The sequence below is a fragment of the Trichosurus vulpecula genome, chromosome 3, assembly GCF_011100635.1.
Source record: "Trichosurus vulpecula isolate mTriVul1 chromosome 3, mTriVul1.pri, whole genome shotgun sequence".
Lineage (NCBI taxonomy): Eukaryota > Metazoa > Chordata > Mammalia > Diprotodontia > Phalangeridae > Trichosurus > Trichosurus vulpecula.
In genome coordinates, this window is record NC_050575.1 from 81,005,231 (window position 1) to 81,020,031 (window position 14,801).

At 41.9% G+C, this 14,801-nt stretch overlaps 1 protein-coding gene across 1 annotated transcript in view; it reads left to right on the top strand.

Annotated features, from left to right (window-relative positions):
- The window catches only part of TENM2 (teneurin transmembrane protein 2), a 1,009,006-nt gene that overhangs the window by 914,546 nt on the left and 79,659 nt on the right, over positions 1-14,801 (top strand). Inside the window, exon 13 of the mRNA XM_036751277.1 lies at positions 11,193-11,339. Coding sequence (XP_036607172.1) covers positions 11,193-11,339 — 147 coding nt within the window. The remainder of the gene's footprint in view (positions 1-11,192; positions 11,340-14,801) is intronic.

Consider the following 14,801-nt stretch of genomic DNA (forward strand, 5'->3'; position numbering starts at 1 on the left):
TGCTCAAGGAACTTCAGTGGCTCCCTGTCGCCCCAAGGATCAGATACAAACTCTTCATCCTGGAGTTTAAAGCCCTTTACTCTCTGAGTCCAGGCTACCTTTCTAGGTTACTCTCCTTCACACTGTTCATTTCAATCAAACTGGCCAACTCGCTGTTCCCTGAACTTGGTACTCCATCTCCTAACTTCTTAGGCTTAGGATGCCTTCACTCCCCCACTTCTGCCTCTTAGAATCCCTAGCTTCCTTCAGGTGTCAGCCCCTGTAGAAAACCTGATCTCTATAGTAGTAGTAGTGGGAGGAGGGGGAGGAGGAGGAGGAGGAGGGGGAGGAGGAGGAGGAGGAGGAGGAGGAGGAGGAGGAGGAGGAGGAGGAGAAGGAGGAGAAGGAGGAAGAGGATAAGTAATAGTAGTAATAGTATATTGAATTGGAAGTTGTAGAAGATAGCTCTGCTTTCTTCATGATCTTGGTAACAGAGATGGGACAGTTGGATATATCATCTGCTTTTCAGGAACATATTCCTTCACCTCTGTTTTCCGTCCCTTTCTTCTAGCTCCTTGCCAGTTTCCTCAGAGAAATTATGTCTGCACAGAGTTAGTTTGTCTGAAATAATCATTTAATGGAAACTGCTATTTGATGGTAGGGGGTGGAGATGTTTCTAACCATTCAGTTAGTTGTTTGACAACTACCTGAATCAGTCAGTTGTTTTAAGGTCATGTAGCCACTCCCCAGGATAAACCGCTGCAGTACAGGAATGCAAACGGTATAGTTGGGTTGCCCCAAACCACTAGGAGCAATATATTCAGAGATGGAAAGTTATGCCCCTAACATTATGATTTCCATGCCAGAACTTGACCAATACATTGGGGAACAACCCCTGACACAAAGGTTGATTGGTGAACTTTCCCAAATTTGAGTTGACTTTTTATTAGAGTTCACATTTTTACCAACTTTTCTTTCAATTAATTATTCAAAACAATTCAGAGTTAGCGTTCTCCCAGCAACCGTAACTCTGCCATGACTATATTAAGGCGTAAATTAAATGGCATGTTTTGAAATAAAGTTAATTTTGTATTCACCAGCGAACTGAGTTATGGTTGCTGTGGGAACCACCCTTTTGAATCTCTTGACTTTTATACATTTAAATTCTCAACCCTAACATCATACAGCATATTTTCCTTAGACTTTTATTTGCTTTTCACCGTAGTCTAGCCATGTACAAGAGACAGCTGTGGTATAGTGACTAGAGAGCTGCCCTCAGAGAAAGGAGGACTGGAGTTCAAGACCTAGCCTCAGACATTCACTATCAGTGTGCCTATGGGCAAGTCACCTAACCTCTGCCTCAGTGTCCTCAACTGTTAAAGGACAATAATAAAACCTACCTCACAGGGTTATTGTGAAGATCAAATGAAATAATATTTGTCAAGTGCTTGGTACAGTGCCTGGCACATAGTGCGCATGTAAATACTCATTCCCTTCTCTTCTCCTTCCTAAGCAACTCTCTTAAACTGTAAATTGAAGAGTACTTGTTTTTCACTGGAAGTTCCCTATATCAGTGAAAGTAGAAGTATACACACACACACACACACACACACACACACACACACACACACACACACTTTAGTCTGTTTGTCCTTGACTTAGGTGTCCTATCAGAGATTGACATAATAGTATTCACCTTTTCCTGGGACTCCTATTCATGCTGGGTCCTGTGGCCCTTTATGAAATAGCAGCCAAGAAAAAAAAAATCTAAGCCCCATTATCTTGAAGATGTCAGTTTTGGGGAGATGGCTTTTCTTAGAAGCACGAAATGGGAGTAGAACCAAGTCTCTCCACCACTGAGAATATCTAGTAAGGTAGGCTATTCTCTTTGTATCACCATGGTGCCAGGAATCCCATCCAAGGATATTTTAAATATGAGTTTTATTATTCAATGTATAGTGGATGACCTCTGAAAGCTCCAAGTCCCTTCATATGCCATTCATCATGCAGGCATGCATGGCAATACATCGTGACTTATTAGCACCACGCAACAGCAAAGAAGCATTTCACAGAGCCACACAGAAAGTGAGCAGCTCTGAGTCAAGACTCATTGTGGGTCCCTTCTAAAAGGTATGCTCAGCAGAACTAGAATGGAAGTCGGGCTAAATCTTTCTGGGTGCTGATTATGGAAGTGGTAGCATATGCCAAGCTAAAGACAGAAATCTTCTTTCAGAAGGGGGTGCACAAACATGAAAGGCTTCGTGACTGCTAAAGATGTGAGAGCTCTGTCTATAAGGATTATTGATTTTTTCAGTCTTATTGGAAAAATCGGTCATGCTTTCTGCCTCCTGGGGATTGCAATGCTGTGATTCCTATTTTTTTTTCTAAATTCTGCAGGTTTGTAGCTGAATAGGCATTCCCATTCACTATTCAATTACCCATTTAGCCAAGATGTGACTTAGCAGAAACAGCCTGATGTTTTGCATCTGTAGAATGTGCTGTAAAGGAGGAATTTTGTTTCCCTATATATGGGAAGATTTAGAAGAAGCAGCTCACTTCTTCCTAAGGGCACGATTATTATGCACAACTAGAGCATAACTCCTGACATTGGCATCATGCAGATTGTTGGAATTTTGATAGCCATTCTGCAGACTTTCAGCAAGCAAATCTTTCCAGGCTTTATATCATTCTACAAATCAATTCATCCTTAATCTAGTCCCTACTAAGTGTGTAGATTAAGATTCTGAATGACTAGTGTACAACTATATCCTGTCTTCAGCTGATGTTCAAAAATGCAGCTCCTCAGCTTAGCCAGTGTACATTTGGGGAAGCCATCTCTAAATGCTTCATAGACCAGAAAATGTGTATCAGGAGAAGCATACACATACCATATGCAAGGGAATTTTCAAAGATTAATATGTTTACATGAATTCATTGACTTTACCTGAGTCCCATGGATGGAGACAGGCTAATAAATGGATAACAGAAAAAGCAACCAAAAAGCATTTATTAAGTGCCTACTATGTGCCAAGTACTGTACAAATCACTAATTGTTAAATTACATGCATGAGAGGAGGTAGTGGGAAAAGAGGATTTTATTATTTCTGCAAGACAAAGATAATAGAACCAAATTAAATAAAATGTTACCTAGTCATTGAGGTCACTTGGCAAGCAGTGTTTCTAGACCATATCTCTGGGGTAGTTAGTATGTGGTTGGAAAGTAAGTTCGATAGATATCAATATTGTCACTCTCTTGCTATATTATAATAATATAAAATTGAGATGTAGATATGATAAATGGTCTCCCCTAAAAATAATTGGAGACATTGCAAGGGGATTAGAAACCATAACCACTAATATCATAGAATTCTTCTGAGCAGCCTAGCAAGAAAGTCTAAACAGGAGTAATAGAGCAAAGTAGACCCAAGAAAATTGACCAAAGAAAAAAGTATTCCATTAGAATGGAGTCATCGCTGTGAGGAAGTCATGGGAGTCCTATTACTGGGAAATCTTCACAACTATAGGATTAACCATCTGCTAAATAAGAGGGAAAATCTTTGTAAACGTGAACTAGAGATCATGGTCTTGTGGTCCTACCAGTCCCCTCCAATCCCATCATGGCCATTCTTGTTTTTTTGTGTAATCCAGCCCAGACTAAAGACAGTGTATCCTGTTTTAGGAGTTCCTGAATATGACAACCATAGCTACCAGTTAGCAATAGGGCTGATCAGTCCTGAAGGTCAGAAAATTCTTTTCACCTACTTAAATAGAACCTCTTTTGTTACAATCTAAATCCATTTCTTTTTGTTCTGTCCTTATGTTTAAGATAATAAATGAGTTGTTTGACTGCACCAGGCTCTCCAGTGAGTCCCATTGCTTGTCCTGGCTAAAGCCCCAGCTTAACTCATTAACTCTGATAGAGAAGAGTCATGTCTTGTCTTTTCAGGGTCCCCTCCTTCACCCTCGTGAGCCTTTGCCTCTACCCATACCTTCTGCCTACATGAGGACCACTGGGGAGAAATAAAAAGCCCAGCCAGTGCTTTTTTCTCCCAGTAAAAGCATGCTTGCCATCAAGAGTTCAGCCTACATACACATCCATCTACCCCCATTCACTTTAACATCCGTGAGAGAGGAATATTTAGTGATTTCCTTACATTTTCTAAAGTTGTGCTGGGGGGAAAGAAATAAGATGGCAATTTATCGTTGGCCTGATTTTACTCTAGTTAAAAGAGAAACGTCAGCCCTACAGTAAGTAACGAGTCCGTGCCCACAGGCCCCGTAGGTGTCATTTGTATTTTTATGACCCTCCTGTGGCTCTAACGATGCTCAGTGGGTGTAGAAATTGGATGGTTAAAAATAACAAATAAGAAATCAAAGTCAAGCCTTTGTCCTTATTTCCATACTCACAGGCACCTCATTCATTATTTGCTGGACAGCCGTGGGAATAAGCAATACAAGGTACAAAAACTTGATTATCCTCCAAGAACCAAATTAAACCACTGGGCTTTCTTGTTATTGTCATCCCTGCCTTTGTGTAACTCTTATCACTCTCTTAATCTACAGACACACCTTCTCTTCTTTCTCTCCAGATATCTGAGGTCTCTTTTACCCAGAAGATCTCAACTTCCCTAAATATAGAATGACACTGTCCAGTACAAACACACACACACACACACACACACACACACACACACACACACACATAGTCCTAGTCTCTGCTCATCTTTTTTTTAATTTCTGATGTTGTATCAAATGCCTCTTTTGCTCAATGAGGTTCCATCAGTCTAGGGATTCATCTTAATGTCTACAGGAAAGAAGGAGATAAGCATTTATTTATGTACTATATACCCCACTATGTACTGTGTACCTATACCTGCTATGTACTGTGCCTAGCACTTGTACATATCTTATTTGGTCCTCATAACAATCTAGCAAAAGGTAGGTGTTATTATTGTCCCCATTTAACAGTGGAGGAAACTGAGGCAAACAAGCTAAGTGACTTGGCCAGGGTCACACAGGTAGTATGTGTCTGAGGGTGGATATGAACTCAGGTCTACTTGACTCCAGGACCAGCACCCTACCCACTACTCCACCAGCTGCCACTGTGACTAAGAGAAATGATGAGTGATAAAGAGTTTTAAGGTTTGCAAAGTATTTTATACACATCATCTCATTTGAGCCTTGTGAAAACCCTCCGAGGTCAGTGCTGCACTGTCACCCCCACGTTACAGATGAGGAAATAGAGTTCCAGAAAAGGCTAAGTGTTTTCCCCTCTGTCACACAGCTACTAGATGTTGGAGGCAGAGTTTTCCTGAGTCCCATTCTGTTAGCCCAGGCTGCCTTTCTAGTAGCTTTTGCCTTCTGTGATGACTCTAAACAATGAGTAATGACTCTGAACATGAACACAATTGTCTATGTCATATCTTAGTGAAACTGTGATGTTAAATACATGTGGTGATGCCACTACCTTATCCAGTGGGGAAAGTGGCAGAAAGAGGGCCAGATCCCAGGGCAATAAAATTAGTTTCACTCAGACCCCTCCTACCCCGATGCTACCCCTCAGGTAACTACTTTGCCTTCCTTCTCTTGTCTTCTCTCTATTTACACCCCTATTTGAGCAAAATATGCTAGTTTTAAAAAAATGTAAAAGTTACCCTGAGGTCTTAGTGTGGATGGAAGGGGAGTAGAATTATGTGCATGGTTAAGTTTGGAAGAAATTCAAAACCCAGCAGGCTCTTTTCATCTCATATGTCTCCTTTCCACACAGAACTGTCTCCTACTACTATTCCGAAAGCTCTTGTCCTCATCTCATGATCTTATACTGGCAATAAAAAATGCTTATTAGTGAAAATTTGGAAAATGAAAGATAGAAAAAGCAGACAAGTTCTCTTTTTTATTAGAATTTAGGGAGGGTCCTTCTTCTTTAAGAGCCAGGCACAACAAACCTTTCAGTGTTCTTTGAGGCTGGCATTACTATCTTCCTTTTCCTACACTATCTATTAGGATTTCAAATGATGCTGATCAGTAAGAATCCAGGTGCAGTCAGAAAACTCACAACATAGACAGCTGGATCCAAATGGTGTCACTTCACAGCGGTACTGCTGCTGTCAAAAGTGATTTTTTGCCTTGCGAGCAAAAGTTGGGCAGTAGAACCATAGAAAGACCATTCGCCTTCCTGACTTTCCTAGTCCTTCCCTCCTGTCCTTCCCACATCTGCACATGTATCCCCAATTTAAGATGACTGACTGCTGAAAGATCATTTCTGCCTCTGGAAGATCATGATCAAGAGGCAGTCATTCAGGGACTAAGTTTTCCAAAGCTATCCTTACTAATCTCCAGAGTATGGAGATGTTTTGCATGATTGCGCATGTATAACCTATATTGGCTGGTTTATCATCTCAAGGAAGGGGGGGAGGAAGAGATAGAATTTAGAACTCAGAACTTAAAAAAATGTTTAAAATTGTTTTAACATGTAACTGGGGGAAAAATAAAATATTTTCAAAAGTTATTGAAAAAGAGAAATAAAAAAAAACAAAAAAAAAAGAGAAATCTCCAATTCTAAGTTTTGTACCTTCTTTCTTGCTCATGTTAGCAGGAATAGCAACTGAGTGTTAGGGCAGCTATTTGAGTGTGGGTGTACACAGTGTGTGCCTACAACTGATTGCCAGTACCACCTTACTCCCTGAAAACAGCTCCTGCATGCTTCCTTCTTGTACACATGGATGAGTGAGAGGAGCAGGCCCTTGGTCTCCCAGAGACAGAAATGCTTCTTTGGCAGTCATTTAAAATTAGTTGAAGGTTTTCCCCAGAGTATCTCAAAGCATCAGATTAATTTTCTGGACCTTTGCCAATACTGTTTAGTTTAAATGGCCTCCGAACCCTCAGTGAGCATCTCTCCCCAATGTCTCAGCTATTTTTAACCGTAGATATTTCTGGAAAGCAAAGGCCATCTACTAAGTGTTACTGATGATTACACCTCCTAATTCTAGTAATGTCTGGCAGTGTTGCAACTACCATGGCTTCAAAAATTTTTTTTAAATGACATTTATAATAGAGGAATAGAGTGGGGATAGTGACCCCTCTTTAATAGAAGCTTCAAAAGAATAGACCTTTGGGGAAGGATGCTACCTTTCCTGTGATCCCATACCAGCATTCTTCCCACTGTACTTTAATAATGCTTTTTCTACTTTTCCTGCCTTGGTGGATGGTCTTCTGATAGTATTGGGAAGTGCTTAGCAGACTCTCATTAGGAAGAGTGAGCAATCTGCAGCGGGGCTGGGACCTTCCTGGGCAGTAGTCTAATGAGACTAGAGGGGGAAAGGGGCACAGTGAGTTTTCATGAGATTTGCTGCTGTCCAAATGCTGAGGACACCTCTATATCCAGAGTTGGGGGTCCCAAACAAGCTAGCTCTTTCCTTCTTGCCTGCTCTAGCTGAAGGGAGGGCAGAGATATGCCTGAAATGGTTGCCAAGGCCACACCATGGACCAGAAAGAATCGATGAAATGTCAAGGCAAGTCGCTTTCCCCTAACTCAGAACAGCCTCTTTTTCAAAGCATTGATCTGGGGTATTAAATTGGATTCTTATGATGGTCTGTCTCTAGCACCAAGTAGGTATTTCTCATTACTCCAGCGGTTTGTTCATTCAGTCTGTTTGTGTTGATTTTCAGTTTGTTTTGTATTTTTTCCCTTCATCCACTTCCTTGCTTTTCTTTTTGAAGTAGGTATTATCTCCCGAGCTTTTCCAAGTTGCATTTGATTCTGAATGTTAAAATCCTTTCTCTCTTCACATCCCTTATGCAATATTAGCCATTTATTTCTACCTCTAAATTGCTGAACATGGTAGAACATTCCTTTTTAGAAGAACCTTTTATGGTAATTATAGCTTTCTTCAAGTGTATGTGTGCTCCCCTTTCACTGCACCATAGACATTATTTTGCTTTAGTATGACTTTTTTTAAAGCAAAAAGCCTTCCTGCTTGAAAATTGTTGACAAACAGGTTTTTTTAAGTGACTAGAATTTGGTAGTGATTCATTCAACTCTGATCTGTAACCGGGGGTGGATGGGAGGAGAGGGGAAGGAATGGGCTATTGGAATTGCTTTTTTCTGTTAACAAGGATGCAGAAGGTAGAAGGTGTTCAACATAGAACCTCTTACTTCCTTGGTCACCGAAGTCCAGTATTGTATTGAACCCCCTATGGATTGATAGGCTGTCAGATAAGGTGGAGTTGGCTCTACCCCCAGCATCATTGCTATAGTTAGCAATTCCTCCAGAGAGGCAGAAAGAGAGATGGAATCTGTGGAGAGGTCCCACTATCTTCTTTCTAGTCTAGACAGAGTTTTCTAAGCAGAGGCCAAGCAGAGTAGCTAAAGTGCCATTAGTCCCATGTTACCTGCTCCATGTCTAAACCAGTGTTTGGAGCCTCCCAGAAGGCTCCATGTGCTTTAGACACAGAGCTGGCATCAAACACGGGACTGACTTTGAAAAATACTCTGTGGTCTATGTGGTCAACAACCCTGTCCCAGAGGACTCCACCCTGTAGGCTTGTTGGTTTACCCAGCCAACAGTTCTGACCCTCCAAGTTCACATCCTAGAAACCCAAGTCCAATTCTGACTTTCAAATCCTCTCCAGAGGGAATAACAGCCCAGTTGCCCACTTGCCCTGTAGACTAATTACTTCTTACATTTTGTTTTTCCTTAAGAGAAAGCTGGCTTTGCATTTTACAAACACAACACATCGTCTCTTCTGAAGGCCACCAACAGAATGAACTTGTGCCAGGGGTAGCGTGGGGTTGCCTAGCAACTCCACGCACCTACTGGGGCTGCTTTCTTCAGTCTTCAAGCTAAAAGCAAAGTCATGTCCATTAATTCCCAGCTGCCCTGATACTTTTCAGAGATTTGCCAGCTTCCCACTGTTCATGTTTTCATCTTGCTCATATGATGTGGAGAAAACCTGCTACTGTGATCTGTTTATCTCACTTTGGTTGGTCAAAGGGAAAAAAATGGAAAGGAGGGGAAAAGCTACCCAACCCAGGCATACACACATTTTGAGTGCGTATCTCTGGCAGACAGGCTAGTATTGATTGTGAATTTAAATTTTACATTACAAACTTGGGCTTGCTCTACAATGAACCCTTCTATGATACTTTTATTCCTGTTTTAATTCAGAAAACATGACACCTCAAAGGGGCAAGATAATTCACACCCACAGTAGTTACCAAGGTATTCAACATGTTGGAAGTTAGGGTGTTTCTTATGTTCTAGTAACCATACCTTTTGAAACCAGAAAGCTGGAGATAATTTGAGACTGGTTGAATGCCTTTTTTCCCCTCCATCTTAGAATAGTGAAAATTCATTTATTTTCATTTAATGAGATTACACCTTCTTACACCTGCAGAAATAACTGCAGTTCTTATTTCTAAAGCTGCTCTCCCCCTTTTCTTTTGCCATACATAATTTGAAGAAGTTGCTTAGCTCCTCTCTGCCTTAGTTTCTCCATTAGTAAGAAAAGTCATAATGGCTTGGGGAAGACTCATTAGGGAGTATTTGTGCATGCCTGTGCATTCTTAGCTGAGGGCAGAATGCTGCTGCAGTTAAATGTATCCCTTACCCGTGGCACCTCCATTTCCTTCTTCGGTCTTCCCCAAGTGCATTCCCTCTACCACACCAGGTATACTTTTCTCTCCTCTATTGTTTGTCTTATTCTCTATTGGGAGTGGCTACTGCTGTGCATTCTCTCTCCTACCTCCAGCTGGATAGAACCAGGAGAGTCTTAGGACAGAGCAAGACTTAAATAGGAAGAAAAAGTTTGCTGGAATCCCAGGCCATTTTGAAAGAGCCCTTTGAATTTGGGGATAGAGTCATATATTGGTTTTATTGTCTCTCTGACCCTTAAGACAAGAGAGGAGGATTGTTTAGCAAACCCATACTTAGTCTTGATGAGGAAAATTGATTTAACAGCACCATGCTTTTTTTTTTAATTTTTCTAGAGCAATTAGTGTAGGCCTGTTTCAGGTTGGCCATCTTGACTCAATCCTCTATGCAAACTCTCCATCTCTCCTCCATTGTCCAATTCATTCTTCTCTTTGGTATATATAAAATTATTTCAGGGGAATTTGCTTTGTCAGTGACAGCCCAATCAATGACCATTAGTACACAGTCATACTGAGGAGAAACACGTGTAGAACTTCTTGTTAGCATCAGGACCTTGTGGGTGTGAATCTGTGATACCAACTCTCCTGTTTGTCTCCTCGGGTCAGAAGGGGATTATTACCCCTTTGCCCAAGAGAATTCTTCCATTAGGCTACAGTGCCTGGTGCTATCCCTCACTTTGTCTGCACCCCGGGACCCATGCTGTGTCTCAGCTTAGTAGAGGGACAGGTTCAGTCATTTCAGTGACATTCAGTGCACATTCTGTAAGTGCGTGAGGGAAAGGAGGCAGAATGTTGATCTCACCCCCCAATGGCCAAAAACAAACAAACCCCCCCAAACCCAAAAAAACAAAAACATTCACCTCACTCATTGAACATTTATGCACTTGGGAAATTTCTCAGGCTTCAGCTTTCATATAATTCAGTATTTTAAACCCTGCCATAAATAGGTTGAGTGATAAGTAGCCAACTTTTTAAAGTACCCATTAAAACTTAATATTAAAAGAGACAGAATGTGAAAATAGCTCAGCAGACTAATCCGGTTCTCAGTCATGAGAAGCCTGTGATAATTATATGTAAATATATCTTTAGAATTCTGAAAGATGGAGAGGGCACTTTGCCATCCTTAGTTGAAAGGAATATTTTTCCCCTTCTGCAGAGGGCACTTCTCTAATAATGCAAAACAAAAAAAAATCAAGACAGTGTCCAAACTGAGACACTGGTTCAAAAAAAATCCTCAACTAGATAGACTATCCATTCAGAACTGGTTTTTGTTTTCTGGAATGAACTGTCGAACTCCATATGTTCGGAAAGTTCAGACAGAAGCAATCACATAGGGCAGTGGCAGCAGATCTCAATGGTGCGTATCCCCCTTCATGTGCTCCCTGCTGCATGTGGAACCCGCTTCCCCAGACTCTAAGATGGACATTATCTCCTCCCCACCCTCTACCTCCGAGGATGGCCCCGTGAATGTACAGTGACTTGGTCCTCCCTTTGCATGGCCCTCAGATTTGTTGTGCGGATCTGTGTCCCTCGTACTTATCTTCTTCATTTCTTCAACCAGATGGCTGCCCCGATTTGTGCAGTGGCAATGGGAGATGCACACTCGGTCAGAACAGCTGGCAGTGTGTCTGCCAGACCGGCTGGAGAGGGCCCGGATGCAACGTTGCCATGGAAACCTCCTGTGCCGATAACAAGGATAATGAGGGAGGTGAGCAAAAAGTCTTCCAATTCCCAGTCCCTCAAGAACAGAGGGTTGTATGTACTTTAGTCATGAGTCATTTTACTACTGAAAGACCTCTCCTATACTATTGTCAAATGTTGTTGTAACATTTCCTTTGAAACAAATTAGATGGTGAACATGGCATCCCAGTGCTGATGTGGGCTCCCATCGAAGGCAGCTTGGGGTGACAGAGGGCTTGATGCTGCCTTCAGATATTCAAACAGCCACCGTCACAAGAGTCCCTGACATCGTCTACCGAACGGCCGATTCTGACAGACCTTTTGGTGCCGTGCATTTCAGATGAGAGGGAGGTCACGAGTTGGCCTTAGTCCTGAACCTGCCCTGTCCCGCCAATCCCATGTTGACTGGATCAAAGGGGAAGGCAGGAATATTCACAGCTCCCAAGAAGGTTCCAGGCCCAGATAATCTGATCCTCAGCAGGGCACTACTAAGTTGGATCAAAGTTTTTCCTCTTGCTAACAGAGAGGACCTGGGGTGTTGTTCAACATAAGTGAACTCTCCTAATTTCCTAGTTCTACGTAACATCCATTAATCATGAATCTATTTGTGTCCTGACCCGGCAAATGGCAGTTTTTTATTTTTCTTATTTTATTTTTGCTTTGAGTTTTCATAGGATTTCAAAGTGCCACGCTTAGCACTCACACTCGCATTATTGCAATATTTTCTCTTTCCTGAAGTAAAGTCAAAATCCTGGCACTTTCCTACCCAGGAGTCGTGTGTGTGTGTGTGTGTGTGTGTGTGTGTGTGTGTGTGTGTTTTATTTTATTTTCTTATTCCTGTTTGTTTCACTAAGTACAACAATTGAGTAGTGATAACCTTGTAGGTGTTGGGTTGGTTCCCTTCCCCAGCCTGGGCATCTACTGTAGCACTGGAAGAGCTTGGGACTGGAGGGGGGGGGCAGGGGGGAAAGGAGTGGGGGGGGGAGAGGGGAGAAGAATAGAATGTTAGGTTTCACAATGGAGACTCTAAAACTGTCAGTTTCATAAGATTCTAGATTTAGAATTAGAAGGGATCTTTGAGGCCATCCAGTTTAAACCCATTTTACAGATGGAAAAAACTGAGAACCAAAGAAGTAAAGTAGTTTGCCCAGCCCAGCTCACATTTTAAATGGTGTCTGAGGTGATATTTAAACCCAGGTCTTCCTGACTCATAGTTCAATACCCTGTCCACTGTTCCATACTCATGCATGACTACATGACTCTTGTCCTCCATGGGGGGGAAGGAAGGAAGGAAGGGAAAAAAGGAAGGAAGGAAGGAAGGAAGGAAGGAAGGAAGGAGGGAGGGAGGGAGGGAGGGAGGAAGGAAGGAAGGAAGGAAGGAAGGAAGGAAGGAAGGAAGGAAGGAAGGAAGGAAGGAAGGAAGGAAGGAAGGAAGGAAGGAAGGAAGGAAGGAAGGAAGGAAGGGGTGGGGAGTAAGAGAGGGAGAGAGGGAGAGGGAGAGAAGGCTCTCAAAGTTTGATGACACTGGTCTCCAGCCCTAAGCACTAGCAGTGTGTGGGGGGAGGAGGGGATGGAAGGGAAGACTACACACAGCAGCTGCTCTTAGCTTCCAGAGGCAGAGTCAAAATGAGAGCAAGGCAAAGGAAGGGCACAAAAGCAAATGAGCCAGTGATTATGCTAAAGACAATAATGGCCTTGTTATGGGAAGTATTAAAGGAAACCTCCCAAGGAAGTAATTAACCACATAGAAAAAGGAGCCACACAATGTTTATAAAAAGAAACTCCCAGTTAATTGTTATGTCAGGTGAGAGAGGTAGACACAGACTCTCTCTCTCACCTGACACAAGCAATTCTCAATTAAACTGAGTGCCTTCTTTATAAGGCAAATCCAGGGCTCAGATTCTCTGTTCTGTGGTTAATTACATCCTTAGGTGGGGTGCTAAGCACTTTGCCATTTATTGATAAATATTAAAACTGCTTGTCATCCAGTCTGAACCCAGTCCTATAGCACCCTAATTATATCTTTTTTTGGGAAACTCTGCAGTAGCCCCAATTCTGATTTATGAGCTATTCATGAAAGACTGTATTGGTCTATAAACCTGGCTGTGTGACTGAGAGAGTGCCCATGCCGAACCTGAATGCAGCTCCAGGAACAGCTGCAAAGAATGCATTGGTTATAAATCTCGTGAATGGGGAAAATAATAGAGCACACTTCAAGAAGGAGAACGTAAAAAAAGGCAAACTGCTTTTCTATCTAACACTGCTTTGTAGTGTGGTTGTTTATTTTTAACTAGTTCTCAGTGTAAAAGATTAATTTTTTAAGTAGGGGAAGGGAGAGAAAGAAGAGAGACCTTTCGATCCTCTAAACAACAGAAAAATACTGCCCTCTATCTTTGTTTTGGCCTCTTCGACCACTTTGCCCCCTTGCTCTCCTCTACCCTTTGAATCTTAACAATAAACATGAAAGAAATGCCATTCCTTCAACATTCATTTGACAGGCATATGTTAAGCACCTGCCATTTACATAAATAGTACTGGGCTCTGAAAGCTGACCATAATATCTGAAAAGTGGTACAGGACAAAGAGGGCTGGATTTGAAGCCAGAAGACCCAGGTTCAAATCCTAATCCTGCTACTTGTATGGTTTTGATCGAGTGACTCGACCTCTCCAGGACAAGTTTCTTCATCTAGAAAATGAGGAATTTGGACAAGATCACATCTAAGGTGCTTCTAGCTCTACGTTTATGAACCTATGAAATAGTCCTTCATGAAAATCTCTTTGCTCTCCATGGGCCCTTAATAGGAGCAGTTTTCTTTAGATAAGACTTGCTAGGAAGCAGGCTTTTTTTAAAAATAGCATGAAGTCTTCACTTGAACTGCTCACCCCAATTTGAAAAAAACAAGAGGCTCAAAGAAATATTTTTGCTTACAGGAGACAAATACCAGCTCATTAAAGTCTGAGAACACACACAACATGTGTGCCAAGTGACAGGCAGATAATATTTAATTATCACCACCAAGTCAGAGGTGTGAGTTGTATAGTTCATCACAGCTGGGGGAAGGGGGGAAGAAAAGGGGTGTACATTCCCTCTAAAAGTGGTAACTGGAAGGTATAGTAAGCTTGGATAGACCGTCTGGCCTTTAAATACCAGTCCTCCAAAATCTCTCTGTCTTCTTTGCTCTTATAACTCTTGGACTGAGTGTTTCCAAGCTAATGGCCTTCTATCTCTCAGGAGACCTTATCTGAGATACACACACACACACACACACACACACACACACACACACATCCTTAGGGCTGATGTGACATTGTTAAAGCAACTATTATATCTCGGGATAACCTGTGATTTGAGGGAGCATTGGTAGGAAACTTCTCTCTAAATCGACTTGTTAATGAAATATAATTGGACACAGTATGGTGTAGTGGATGGAGGGGTCGACCTTGGTGTCAGGAAGACCTGTGTTCAAGTATTGTCTTTTACACATATTAC